Raw genomic sequence first — 15,198 nt, 5'->3', positions numbered from 1 at the left:
ACTTGGTTCCAAAGATCCAAGAGCAATGAGTGGAAACTAATCAAGGAAAGAAACAACTTAGAACTGACAGTGAGAACAATTAAGCAGCGGAACTGCTTGCCTCCAGAAGTTGTAAATGCTCCAACGTTGGAAGTTTTTAAGAAGAGATTGGACAACCATTTGTCTGAAGTGGTGTAGGGTTTCCTGCCTAAGCAGGGGATTGGACTAGAAGACCTCCAAGGTCCCTTCCAACTCTGTTATTCTATTCTATCCGACAGTGCCCCATGGTCATGTGACTACATTTTGGTTGCTCGGCAACCGACCAATATTGTGTTTCCAACTAGGGAATCCTGGGAGTTGAGGTCCACACATCTTAAAGTTGCGGAGTTTGAAAAACATTTAATTTAGCATGTTCCTCCTGAACGTTTTGCCAGCCTGACAAACAAAACACTTCAAGAAATAAACAAGAGGTCAGTTGAAGTGTGTGTTGTGTTTTTCACACGCATCCCACCCGCTCACGTACCTACATGTTTAGAATTTAGAGAAAAATCGTCATCGCTGAAGTATTAAGTGCTTTATAAAAAAAATAATACCGTTGGATTTGTTTTTGTGTCATCCTGAAGATGAATTTAATTGTTGAAGGAAATGAATGAATTTGTATCTAGGCAATCTAATGGAGAAGGAGAAAGCTGCTTAAATGTGCTATTGAGTAATGTTAAAAGGCTAATAGTAAAGCCGTTCCTTCTCCCTTCTTTCCCCCCTCGAGAATAACTATAGAAATAAAAAGCTGAAGAACACTATGTTTTCTTTCACTTCCTCTGCAAACTACAATTGGTTGCAAATGCTTGGCTGTTTTCCTGTCTTTAAATGTGCTTAAAACATCATGACTGAGACGTACTTGGCTCATTTGTTCACCACAGTGTTTTATAACTTCAAAAGAACAACATTTAGAGCTGACAATCACCTTGAGGAAACTTAAAGCAGTGCAGGACTGACCTCGGGTTATTACACTCTTGGTACTTCGGTTGCACAGAGATTTCATCATGCAGTATTCACTACAGCGTTCCATAGATAGAGCTCAAAAGCGTTGCCGCATGAGCTGACGTGGCCACGGGTTCTCTGCTGAGGATGGTTTTTTCCCCCATGGTACCATAACTTTACTGTTCCCTTTTGCATTCCTTGGTGCATGCAGACGACGCAGAAAAGTTTTGAGATATTGAAAGTTCTTCAAGCAACTGAGATGCAGTGAATTATCTGATCGTGGCAAAGCAGGAGCTGAACAATGATCTCAGCCATTGAAAATAGTTGGGCAGCGCCAAGAGACTTGCTCTTCTGTGGTCCTGCATGCCCCATTGTTGTGGGCTGTCGGCCGCCGGCCCCTCCAGCAGCCGAATGAGAGGAGGAGGAGGTGTGGGAGTCACGATCGATCGGCATCAGGGCAACCAGGGAGCTCTGAGGGGGGAAGAGGGGATGGAGCTGTCAGAGAGACAGTGATGGAGCCTGGGCCGTCCATCAGCCCTCAGATGGAGAGTCAACAGCCCCCAGGTGGCTGATGAGGAAGAAGAGGAACAGCTGGGTCCAGTGCCTGATGCGCGGCTGCGCAAAAGGCAGAGGAGAGGAGAGCAGTGGAAATCTAAGGGTTGGTCCTTGGGACAGAAGAGACACCACTGCTAACAAAAGCCCCACTCTAGCTCTGGGGATAAAAGGCAGAGGTCGGAAAGGAATAGATGTGGCAGACAAACTATTCATCTTCCGTCTGGCCAGACTTGTTAGCCTGAGGAAGAAACATTTGGCCAGGACTGCCAACACTCCTAATAAAGGAACCTTTTGAGTTCACATCAGAGGGTTTGTCGTGTTTGGGGAGCTGGATCAGAACACCCATCATAATTTTACAAAAATTGATATGAGCAGAGTGGCCTTCTCTATTAATAACTCACGTTCTACCTCTGATGTCAGCCTGTGCGGTATACAAGTAGTCCTCAAATTACAATCATATTTGGGAGCAGCATTTCTGTTGCTAAGCATGGAGGTTCTTAAGTGAGCCATGCTCCATTTTATGACCCTTTTGACATGGTTGTTGTGTGAACCACTGCAGTTATTAAGTCAATCATCTGGTCGTTAAGCAAATCCATCCCATTGTCTTTGCTAGTTTGGAGCGGCAAGTGGTGATTATGTGACCCTGAAACAGTCATTAAAACATGCCAGTTGCCAAGCCCCCAAATTTTGATCACATGACTGTAGGGATGTTTCAAGGACCCATCATAATTAACTTTTTTTTTTCAATGCCATTATAACTTTGATTCCCTAAACATGATTCTGTAATTAATCTGCATATTTTTGGTAGGGGAGAGGAGAGACGGATGGATTAGTTGCTTTAGTTACTGTGTGTGTGTCTTTTAAGTATAAGTGAAGCAATTGTATTTCAGGACTACAGGAGACATCTACAAATTAATTAATGATAGAGCTCAGGTTTACATTTTCAACAAGAACAATGGGCTTCAGGGGAAGGCAACATTTTTTTATGTGAAAATAATTATTTTGTAGAAAAATGTGCAGGCACACTGTCTACCTGTGTCTATTGTCCACAATGTGCACCTAGAACTGGCTGCAGTTGTGTTATCCCTTGTTGTTGTTTTTTGTTAAAAACAAAAAAACAAAGTTTAAAAAAAGGTTTCTTCCGTGTCAAAGAGCATAGTCTATCAAGAAAACCTTATTAAGGTGTCAGCATTTCCAATGAATATTTCAGAACCGATGCCATATATCTCAAATACTCTCCTAGCATCAGTGTCAACTTTACTAAGAGGGGAATTATTTCTCAGACAAAATAGCATAAATATTGCAGGCGGTTGGCGCTATGGAGAGACGAAGTCCCTAGAGTCACTTATTTACTTATTTATTCTAAATAAAGAAGAAGAAGAAAAAGAAGAAACTGCACTCAGGTCTCCTTGAAAAGGGAAGGAGCTTTTATATGAGACTTCATAAAGTGGACTTTTCTACTTTTTTAAAGCACTGAAATAACATAATTATGCAAAAATGCACTAAAACGTTATTCTTCTTCTAAGAGCAACTGCTATGAAATTGGGAAAACGGGCTTTTGAGACAACTGGATTGGAAATTTACTTTCTGATGAAACATTGGCATGATTTTATGATAAGGAATAGGCAGCGTTAGCTTGTAACTATTGCTTATCCTTCTACCAAGCTGTATGTGAACAACCTTAGAGGATCGAGAACTATTTCAAGAAAAGTGAAAGAATGAGTACAGATAGGCCTTGAGTTACGACCACGGTTGAGCCTAAAATTTCTGTGAGAAATTTGTTAAGTGAGTTTTGCCCCATTTTACAACCTTTCCTGCCTTGGTTGTTAAGTGAATCACTGTAGCTGTTAAATTAGTAACACGGTTATTAAGTGAATTTGACTTCCTTGTTGGTTTCGCTTATCAGAAGGAGGCAAAAGATGATAACGTGACTCTTAAATACGAGTCAGTGGCCCAGCGTCTGAATTTTGATCACGTGCCCATGGGGAGAATGCTACAATGGTCTTAAGTGTGAAAAACGGTAATAAGTCCTAGCAACTTTGAACAGTCACTAAATGAATTGTTGTCAGTCGAGGACTACCTGTACATAAAAACCTGGGTGATCATTTAAAGAATTTGAAACTCCCAAGATAAGAGCTTGGAGAATCTTTTTCTATTAAACGTTAGCAGGTGTTTGTGGAAAATTAATGTATGCAATCTTACTCTACTGTTAAAGGATTTATTCTATAAAGTGCCTTCCCGGGGGAAGCTGAGTCAATGCATCTAATCATTGGTTTAGAGAGTTGTCTCCTTTGCTTAGGACAACAAAAGCAGGTTGTGCTGTTGTGTAAATTAACATTACTTTGTGTCTCTGCGTGTATAATTTTTAATGTTTAAGTCAACATGAATGTTCCCTAAGCAAAAAAGGCAGGTTATGCATTTATTAATTACGTGAAAAAGAAAGTGATGCTAAGTATGCACGCTTGGAGAAGGCGAAAGGGAGAAATGTTCAATTAAATTAAATGACTGACGTCATCATTTTGAATGATTAAACTCGTGGAATTAAGATTTAGCGGTGATCGGTTAGTCATTACAGATAACATTTTTGGTTTGTTGATTTGTATTGAGAGGTGATTATTAGGGTGGAAGCTAATCTTTTCTTACCTAGGAATGGTCAGTTAGATGGCACACTTTCTCGGCATTCACATAAAAATGTATTTGGATATTTATCATGAGATTGTGTAAATTGTGTAGTTTTGTTCGCCACGATGTAAAAAAGATGTTGAGACTCTAGAAAAGTGCAGAGAAGAGCAACCAAGATTATTAGGGACAGGAAGCTAAAACATATGAAGAAGGGTTGCTGGAATTAGGTATGTCTAGTTTGATGAAAAGAAGGACTAGGGGTGACATGATAGCAGTCTTCCAATTTCTCAGGGGCTGCCACAAAGAAAGAGGGAGTCAAACTATTCTCCAAAGCTCCGGAGGGCAGGACAAGAAGTAATGGGTGGAAACTAATCAAGGAGAGAAGCAACTTATAACTAAGGAGAAATTTCCTGACAGCTAGAAGAATTAACCAGTGGAACAACCTGCCTCCAGAAGTTGTAAATGCTCCAACACTGGAAGTTTTTAAGAAGAGATTGGACAGCCATTTGTCTGAAGTGGTTTAGGGTTTCCTGCCTAAGCAGGGGGTTGGACTAAAAGACCTCTAAGATCCCTTCCAACTCTGTTATTCTATTCTATTCTGTTCTGTTCTGTTCTGTTCTGCTCTGCTCTGTTCTGTTCTTTATTTCATTATTCTACTCTACTCTACCCTATTCTGAATTCTATTCTGTCCTGTCCTGTCCTATCCTATCCTATCCTATCCTATCCTATCCTTCCCTTATTCTATTCTATTCTATTCTATTCTATTCTATTCTACTCTACTCTACTCTACTCTACTCTACTCTACTCTACTCTACTCTACTCTATATTTTAGTACAGTTTGTTGTACTAATTTGTTGTACTAAGTACAATTTGTTGTGTAAAAATGGACAAGATAGAATTGAAGAGACTTGATGGCAATGTCATCCTCTCCTATCCACCCAGTTTGGCAGGGAAGATAAGTTGCAGGCCTCATTGGTAAAGTATTTTGATTGGCAGGACAGTTTTGAGAACAAACAGACAAAACCACAGGCGTGCTGGGTATGCCACCTTTAGCTCAGAGAAGAGTTTTTGATATATCAAAATATTTGTTTGCAGTACAATTTTACACCCAAGGCTGAGGCGTTTACCCTTATTTAAAATTCCTTATTCAAGCATTTTACCCTCTACTCTACCCTGTCACCACCGGTGTTCAATATTTTGCTTTGTCTTAACATTATAACTGTTAAATTGTGTAGAGGTAATGTTTAATGGCGTTCAGTAATTGAGTTAATGATCAGGTGTGAGAGTACATTAAGTAGAATGCAGCTGTTAATTTTCAAAACCCATGTGTTTCCAGATTTTTTGGGATAGGCTAATAGTGAAGTTTTAGTTAATTAAGTCTCTCAACCATTGCAACCTTCTTTGGGGTTTTCCTTTGTCACCAGAACAATTGGCTGCGTTTAATTTCCTCATTCACATTGGCAAATGTCATTGTTACAAGTGCAGGTATAAAGCAGGTGTCATAATAAAATTATCCTTTCCAGGGGATCCATTAATTTCAGGGATAGTCAGTACTACAGCCTTCTTTTTCCTCAGTTACACATGGAGCTCATCACATAAGCACGTTCTGGAAAACAATCTCTTACAGCATGTTGCATCAGCTCTTTCTCTCCGGCTTGAATAAACAAAAACGTGATGGCTCACAAAATAGATCTCTGTGCTCACCGAAAACAAAATCTCGGTTGCTTACCAACAGGTTTAATATAGATACTTTGCTTTTATTGTGTTTTGTGGAGCACTTAACTCTGCCTTCTCCAACACCTGTACCTCTTTCCCCTGCTCCCTTGGCTGTGTTTTAAATTAACTTGCCTGATTGTGGAATCAGTCAAACACACTTTGGTGTTGTGTGGATGCAAACCAGTAGGAGGCCCTAAAATGCTGAGATAGAAATTGTAGGTCTTAGAAACAACCAGTTCTGTAGAGCTGGGGTGAAGGGAAAGTGTAGACCATTCTCCAGTCTATTTTGGAATTGGTTGAAACTCTCAATTTGCACAATTGGAGCTTAGCCTTAACACAACCATCTTTTAAATCCCAAAGCGAAATTCAAATGTTACTCTTTGTGGGTCTTATCCCATTATTTTTAACATGCACGTTCACTTGATACTTTTTGTTGTTTTAATTAAGCAAGATCTTAAGAAAATGTAGAAAACCAGTTCTGGCATTTTAAAGGTTTCTGTGTATGTAAATAATCAAGGACATTGCTTTTTTTTGCTTTTTCTTTGTAGGGAAAAAGACAGTGGAGAATGTGGAGGAAAATAAGATAATAATGCCCAAGAAGAAAGTGAAAGAATTAAGAATATTGGATGGGAAGACTGCCCAAAATTTGTGTATGTAATATATTCATTTTATCCAGGGCTCATTTGAGCTTTATTTTTCTCCAGCGTTTTCAAAAATAATATAAAGAATAGATTTATTGTTCGATATTTAGAGGTAAACTATTATAGGAATTGACTATATTGTCTTCTCGGCCCTTGTTTTCATTAGCAGTACCGTGTGGAGAAATCATTTCTTCAGCAGAAATGGATAACAATAGATATGTAACAAAGCTCTGTTTTGACTAGCATATATATGGTTGCCCCTTCATTAGGACCTGGGTTCAGTTTGATGGTTGAGTTTTCTTTCATAAATCTGAGAATTAAAGCATTAGAACTTAACTGCATTAAGATTATACACACACACACACACACACACACACACACACACACACACACACACACACACAGAGTGATACCTTGGTACTCATCATTAATTGGTTCCGGAAGATGTGATGAGTACCAAAAATGATTAGTACCAAACAATTTTTGTTCCCGTAAGAAATAATACAGCTAGTCTACTGTGGACTACTAAACAAACAATGAGTATCGAAACAAACGTCAAAATGTGTTGGATGAATTTAAAACCAGTTGAGTACCAAGGTGTCACACACAGACATAGACACAGACAGACAGACACACACAGACACAGACACAGACACACACACACACACACACACAGTATTTTTGCAGATTATATATCTGTCCCCAGACTTGTACCATGTTGCCTACATTTCTAAGTTATATTTTTACAACTTCATTGTATAAAATGGTATTTTTTGTGTGCAACACAGTGGAATGCATAAAATAGGTAGAAACCTGTCTTTGGATTAAGAGTTCTTGATAAAAAACCATACTTTTCACCATAAAATGGTCGAGAGATATGCATTTAATGCCCTTTCTCAAATTTTGATGGTGTGTCATTTCAGCTATTTTCCTGGGATCTTTCCGCATGCCTTACGAAGAAATAAAACACATTATATTAGAAGTAGATGAAGCAAAACTAAGTGAAGCATTAATTCAGGTAAGTTACTATGCCATTTTCTTTGAATGAAATTTAACTCTTTTATGAAACTCTGTGGACATCTCAAGTTGGTTGTGGAGCTTGCATCAAATGTCAAAATTATATGCCTTGAAAGGGGGAGGGATGTTTAAAATTCTGATTTATGACCAAAGTAATATGCTGAAAACCTCCAGTGAAGTTAATCCTTAAAGTGGAGTGGGAGAAATCCAGCTGATCCAGATAGATCAGATGTTTCCAGCAGGGAACAATAGGACCACATTTACAAATACGCATGTTGATTCACAATAATTTAAAAATGCTGTTTAGCGTATCGTAACAATCTAATTATTTGTGTCATCTCAGTATTGTAGTTGGTGTGAATTTCGCTTCAGCATATCTAGAAGACTTGGGATTACAGATAACAAGAATCAGAAACAGACAACCATGTAGTAGCTTCATCTTTTACGGCAAGGGTATCAAATCCAAGATCCCAGGACTGGATCTGGCCCATGGAGTGCTTAGATCTGGCCTGCAGGGCCACCTAAAAAACAGCAAGGGACTGGCCCACGATGCCTCTGCCAGCGAAAATGGAGCTTGGGAGGGCCACAGCCACCACAAGCGCCCCCGACACAAATGACGTCGAGCTGGCCATGCCCACGCTTGGCCACACCCACCCTGCCCTCCCAAAGTCAAACACAACCCTGATGCGGCCCTCAGTGAAATCGAGTTTGACACCTCTATTTTATGGAATAGTCCAATGCTTCATATAATAATAATAAAAAAACATAATAAGCAGACAGTTGTTCAATATACCTATTCAGAGTCTGTTAGAAATTACTCTGAATTGGAAACAAGGCTTTCATTTGAATTTGTGAAAAGAGCTCATCTCTATTTGTTATGATAGGTTTAATAATGAAAACCCACAGAGGGGGCCCTAGAACGGTATAATGTAATGAGTTGTTTTGAGACAGGAAGGAAAGGTGGTATTTTTGAATGCAAGAAAGGGCACCTATTTCAATATTTTCACTTAACTAACCTTTAAGTGTGCAATTAACATTTTCAAGAAAATAAAAGTTTCTGTTAAATTATTGCAGAAATGTGAAAAGCAGTTTAAGTGATGTCTCGGTTCTGTTTTAATGGGCAGTTTTTAACATCGCTGTGCTGATGTGCTGCAAAATTAGAGATATATAAAGCATGAGAGATTAAACACAACATTTTCTCAATACTGTCACAAATATCTTCTTTTCACTTTCTCTAGTTGGATGTGTAGGTCCTACTCAAAAAGAGGGTGGGTTTTTTTGGGGTAAAATGTTTAACTGTAATATAACTATGAATGTGCTGAGCTATATCAGGCTCTTGTACTGTATGGAATAAGACCTGAAAACAATGCACAGACAATCCACCTTGTAATGCTGATTTCAAATTTTGAAAGCTGTAGTTTTCCTTTTTCCTCGCTGCTCTAAAGACATTTTCATCCATTTTTATGAATGGAAGCAAGAAACCAGCTCTGGAACATAACTATTGGACTCAAGCACTCTTGATTCCATTTAAGGTTGATTATAGATAGTCCTTGATTTAATGACCACCATTTTTGTTGTTAAGTGAGACAATTGTTAACTGAGACTTGCCTCACTTTATGACCTTCCTTGCTGTAGTTGTTAAGTTAGTAACATGGTTGTAAAGTGAATCTGGTTTCCCCACGGAGTTTGCTCATCAAAAAGTGGCAAATGGGAATCACATTGTGTTGGGACACAGCAACATTCATAAATATGACTCAGTTGCGATGCGTCTGAATTTTGAGCACAGAGTTGTACATGGAGTTGCTGCAATGGTTGTAAATATAAAACACAGTCATCACGTCCCTTTACACAGTCATTTACGTCCCTTTTTTCAGTGTTGTTGTCAACATCAAGTAGTCACTAAATCAGGGGTGTCAAACTCTGTCAGGATCGAACTGCTGGCAGTGGGCAGAATTTACCCTGCAATACTGCATTCTAACCACTCTGCCATTAGCGCTTTTAAGATTAGTTAGGATTTTTTGCTTTCAGAATCTTTCTGAAGAAGCCATGTTGTCGTTGTGGTTCGCCAGAAGCCTGTGCAGACGGCAGTGGAATTGGACAGTGGGAAAAGGACCAGTTAGGGAGTCTGGAGAGGACTTGGACAAGGATCCTGCATCCAATGCAGAGATGGGGCCAGGACCATTTGGGAGTGGGATGCTGATTCCACAGCCTCCGGAGTCTGGCAGCAGCGAGGCCAAGGAACAAGGGGAGCCTGTTCCCAGTGCACATGTGCACAGAGCTGCCAAAAGGCAAGAGCAGTTAAGACAAAAGGGGCGACTCAGGAGTAAGGCTTGGAGGTGATTGGCCCCTCCCATAAGACCTAAAGGAGGTGCAAAGGGACAGGAACCTTTGCAGGAAGCAACAACATTTGCTCTGTTTGGATTAAACCTTGAAGCTCTGTGTGGATTTTGTACTTTGGTTGGTTTTTTATAATTCATTTGGCATTTTAATTGTTGGCAGCAATTCAAAGGAGAGAAAGGTGGGTGCTTATCTCGAGGGACTGTTTGGGACTCATTACAGGCTGGGAATGAACATCATTCCCAGCGTTGAAATAAAACGAGTTGTTTTAACTAAGCGTGTGCTTAATTACGGTCTTGGGAAACCTTGGTCAGAAGAGTTATTTCATCATCCAAGTCTTCCAAAATATACCCCAAGTGAGCCTCCTGTCATTACCTTAGTTAACACATTCTGGCATAACAATCACAACAGCAACAACGGCTGCCTGGAGAAGAATTTGATCAGCGATGGTTCCAGAATCTGGAATAAAGGATGCCCGATGTATAATTTGCAATTGTTTTGATATACGGCGTTATTGAACCGTTTTTCAGAAGGGCTGAATAGGAAATGTAAAGCCCCTCTTTCACGCTCAGGAGTGGAATGGTCACTGTTATGAATATATAGAAATAAAATCACAGGCTCGTATTTCAAGGTTACACTATCACCTCATTATATTTGGAGCCAGGATATACACAACCCTTTGCTAAAAATTCTGCAGAAATGTTTTCAGTATATTGAACGGGGGGTGAATGAAATAATTCCCAAACAGCGAATATCTGGGGATTGCCTGCCTGTGAATTAAGGGGAGGGAGGAATCGGCTTTTCGTGAAAAAGTAATTGCTCAATGGATATCAAAATAATCCTTTGAAGTTATAATGCATTTTGCAAGTTTCGGACATTAAAAAGGGACAGTCTTTTAACCACCGCAAATCACTTTTTCATACTATCGGACACCATTGATTGCTCAGAGAAACAGGTTTGGGACAGCGTGAAGACCTCTAATTGTTGTCTTCCCTTCCAAGAGAGAGAAGAGCAGTAATCCCTCATTTCTGTTTCTCGCACTAGAACTTGGTTAAAAATCTCCCTGAACAAAAAGAACTTAATGCCTTAGCTGAACTGAAGAATGAATATGAGGATCTCTGTGAGTCAGAACAGTTTGGAGTTGTGGTAAGTTGGATTATGTCTCCTCTCCTCTTTCTCCTACCCTTCCTCTTTTCTCCTCCTTCTCCTTCTCCTCCTTCTCCTTCTCCTTCTCCTTCTCCTTCTCCTCCTTCTCCTTCTCCTTCTCCTTTCTCCTTCTCCTTCTCCTTCTCCTTCTCCTCCTTCTCCTTCTCCTCCTTCTCCTTCTCTTCTCCTTCTCCTTCTCTTCTCCTTCTCCTCCTTCTCCTTCTCCTTCTCTTTCTCCTTCTCCTCCTTCTCCTTCTCCTCCTTCTCCTTCTCCTTCTCTTTCTCCTTCTCCTTTCCTCCTTCTCCTTCTCCTTCTCCTTCTCTCCTCCTTCTCCTTCTCCTTCTCTTTCTCCTTCTCCTCCTTCTCCTTCTCCTTCTCTTTCTCCTTCTTCTTCTCCTCCTTCTCCTTCACTTTCTCCTTCTCCTTCTCTTTCTCCTTCTCTTCTCCTTCCTTCTCCTTCTCTTCTCCCTTCTCTTCTCTTTCTCCTTCTCTCCTTCTCCTTCTCCTTCTTCTTCTCCTTCTCCTTCTCCTCTCCTTCTCCCTTCTCCTTCTCCTTCTCCTCCTTCTCCTTCTCCTTCTCTTTCTCCTTCCTCCTGCCTTTCCTGTCCTCCCCTCCCTTCCCCTTCTCTCCTCTCCATAAAAATTCTTATTCTACTTATACTCTAGTTAAATTCTTAATCATGCCCAGTGGTGGGATGCAATTTTTTTTTTTTTTACTACCAGTTCTGTGGGCATGGCTTGGTGGCCGTGGCAGAGGAAGGATACTGCAAAATCTCCATTCCCACCCCACTCCTGGGGGAAGGTTACTGCAAAATCCCATTCCCTCCCCACCCCACCAACCTGCTTTCCAGCTCCATTCTCCTGTGCAGAGCAACCAAAGAAAACCCAGCCAATCAGCTGGGGCGGGGCCAGTCAGAGGTGGGATTTGCCGATTCTCCGAACTACTCAAAATTTCCGTTTGAAATTAGAGAACAAGAAGATAAACAATTTTATAAGGTTTGGGATCTATTCTATCAATGGTTAGAAAATAAAATAAGGTAATGAAATATGTAGAATTTTACATATATGTAGAATAGAATTATATAGAATATGATATAAAGATGTATTATTGGGTGGATTTAGGATAACAATATGAATTGTTATAATATAAATCAATTGAAAAATATGGAATATCTCGTATTACATGAAGGAACAATAGTACAGTCAAATGAATGATTAACAATGATAATAATGTATTTAGAAATATTTGATTGATAATATGAGAATATATACAAGTAATTGTAAGTGAGGACTATGGAGAGGATGCACAAAGAAAATGTAACCAACTGACACACTGTATGTACATAATTGGAAGATGGCTTTATGTTTTTATGTTGTGTTTGTGTATGTTTGTCTAAAAATAAAATTTAATTTTTTTTTAAAAAAAAATCCGCTACTGGTTCTCCAGAAGTGTTCAGAACCTGCTGAATACCACTTCTGATCATGCCTTACCTTATTTGTCATGATGATCCAAGGTTAGCTAGATGTTGCCCCCTACCTGGATCCCTAATCGCTGGGTCAGATGGCATGATAAATTGTAGAATTAAAGATAGTTGGAATATCTTTTTTCCAACTTCGCTGCTGAATGGCCTGCGAGCATATAAATATTTTAATCCATTAATACTTCTATAAAATTCTTGGGGAGCAAAAAAGGGCCAGAACAATGTGACAAAATACGAAGTTACTTTGATATTTTCCTCTAAACTAAATATTAGAGTTTTCATCAAAGCTAAAATATTGCTTCAAGGAACACTATGAGGTACAGTTTAGGCAAGGGGGGAAAAAAGGATATCACTCAATTTGAACTACATTTCTATATTAACAGTTTTATAGGTGTTGATTGCAGATCCTCTGGTTTTCTTTTTGTTATACTGTCAGAAGCCTTTGTTTCTTTTGTATGTTTATCTTCCCTTAGGGCTCCATCAAAACATGTGAATGTCTCTTTCTTTAAAACAGAATCACCATATTTTCTCACACTTGTCATTTAAGCTTCTTTTTGGTCTCTTTGGATTCCAAGATGGTCCAGGCTGAGTAAATTTTTCAGAGTTCATCCCATATAATCACATAGTGTAAAAAAAAAAAAAAAAGGAGATTAAAGCAAAACAACACCTTACATGGTGAACTGCTGTTTATTATCCAAAATAATAGTCCACATCCATGGGAGCGTTTTGCCATGTTGAAACTCGTAGGGAATTCATAATTTATTCACATAGTGTTGAGGCCCTATTTTGGGAGGGAGTATTAATCTCTGACAGTTGTTCTACTTATCTGCAAATCCACAGCTTACACACAAATTACATTTTTATTACTGTTTTATGTATTACAAAGAATTCTGCTGGACTTAGGAAAGATTCACCTGTTTATGGATCACAGAACAGGAATGTGAGTGGAAAGTGATTAGGAGCTAAAGGATGCTGTTTTTTGTCTTTTCAATATGTCTTTGACCCACCTTCTCTGCCTTTTTATTACCATTTAACCGCTTGGGTCTGAAGCTTAATTCCAGTCTTAAGCCTCTGCTCAGATGATGTTTTCAATCTCATGACCTGTTTGCTTATGTGGATCCAAATACATTCATGATAACTAAACCTTCCAGAATCATTTCTAATCTTATTTTGCCACATTTTGTATTCTTTGAAGAAGAATTATCTTAATTTAGACTTTGGTTAGAGACTGGAAAAAAAGTGGGGAGGGGGCAGATAATTGACAACCCAGCCCATAGCTGGACAAGTGATAGAGGAAAAGTGTAAGGATAGCCACTCCCTAGAGCCTCCCATACATATCCATTTGGATAAGAGAAGAGTTTAGTCTGGCAAGATTCTGTCTGTTGTATGTACGCGAATAAAGAACTGAATTTTGTCTGGATGATTCTACATTGTTTTTGGCCTTAGCCTGACAGCTTTTAACTAAGTCACCGAGATGTACAAGACATCTAACTCCACATTTTAATTGAAAATCAACTTTTCCCATACATATACATGTAGAAAATGTGCTGTTTGTTAGAGAGTCTTGTTAAATGATGGAATCAGAGGATCACTATTCAAATACACCCTTCAAATATCCTATGCTGCTTATAAAATCTAATCATTTTTATAGATTCCTCTTATTCAGCCTGCAGTTAAAAAAAAACACATCATTGCTAAAAGGACCCCTGGTTATAATAACCTGAGCCCTGGTGTTTAAAAAGTATAGGTTGCTTGCAATTCGTATCTGAAGGTGTTTTCTTTCTTCAGAATGCATGCACCTATTTGCATATACACATTAGGTAAGTTAATGATTAATATAAGGCTTTAATTGGATAATCAATATACCCATCAAACCTAATAAAGGTCAAAATTAGATGTTTAAAATTCATTTAGAAAAATCACACTTTCTAATTAGGTGACTTATTATAATAGTCTAATTAGCTTAATATTCTTATTTGTGCATGAAAATTGGAGCATCACATTTTCATTTAGATGAAACATTAAGATGAATTATATCTTCAAATTAGGTACAGAGTTTGGAATTGTATCCTAGTGTAATAAAAAAAAAAGTTTTGCAGTGATTTTGAGGAAGATGAAATTGAATGATAGAAAACAAAAGTTGCTATAGTGATATCTTAAGTTTCAAATATGAAAATTGACATGCTCAAAACTGTTTATAGTTTTGATGTTGATGCTTTAATGTTTCTTATTTGGGATTTCTCAGAAACAAAGAAATAATTTAGTATTTAATAAGTACTTCCTGACATGTTTTATGAATTTCACATGGCAATCTAAAGAAAACATTAACAACAAATATACAATTAAATTGCCACATACATATCTCAAGTACAATAATGTTAATTGTATTTATTATTTCTTCAGTTCTCACTATACTGTTCTAATTCACTCCCTTTTTTCTTCCCTGCTCCATCCTTAATCTTTATTGGAAGATCAGAAAAAAATATTAAGCAAAAAATGTATTTAGTTCTTAAATATTACAAGCCAGCTTTCCAAGCATGTAGATGCATGATTGGATTAGAATACAATTTAGAGGAATTAACTTTTCTCTGTCTGACATGAATTATAGATTTAACTCCTTTTAAGAATACCATTTGACCTTCAGGATGACAGAAAAATAACCCACTTGAAAGAGGGTGAAAGAGTCTGATTATATTAGGTGCTCAAAGAAGGAAAAAAACAT

General features: G+C 38.5%; 1 protein-coding gene across 5 annotated transcripts in view; it reads left to right on the top strand.

Annotated features, from left to right (window-relative positions):
* The window catches only part of DIAPH2 (diaphanous related formin 2), a 285,202-nt gene that overhangs the window by 99,092 nt on the left and 170,912 nt on the right, over nucleotides 1–15,198 (top strand). For all 5 annotated transcript variants that reach the window (XR_015750725.1, XR_015750726.1, XR_015750723.1 and 2 more), the window contains 3 exons: nucleotides 6,402–6,503; nucleotides 7,418–7,512; nucleotides 10,893–10,994. Coding sequence is in view for 1 of the 5 variants with exons in the window: in XM_087972139.1 (XP_087828265.1) it covers nucleotides 6,402–6,503; nucleotides 7,418–7,512; nucleotides 10,893–10,994 (299 nt within the window). In the remaining 4 variants the exon portion in view is untranslated. The remainder of the gene's footprint in view (nucleotides 1–6,401; nucleotides 6,504–7,417; nucleotides 7,513–10,892; nucleotides 10,995–15,198) is intronic.

This window comes from Notechis scutatus, chromosome 10 (assembly GCF_049901735.1).
Source record: "Notechis scutatus isolate UNSWTSFEM ecotype Mainland chromosome 10, rNotScu1.2, whole genome shotgun sequence".
Classification (NCBI taxonomy): Eukaryota; Metazoa; Chordata; class Lepidosauria; order Squamata; family Elapidae; genus Notechis; species Notechis scutatus.
Note: the sequence above shows the minus strand (reverse complement) of the source record. Positions and strands in the feature narration are given on the sequence as shown.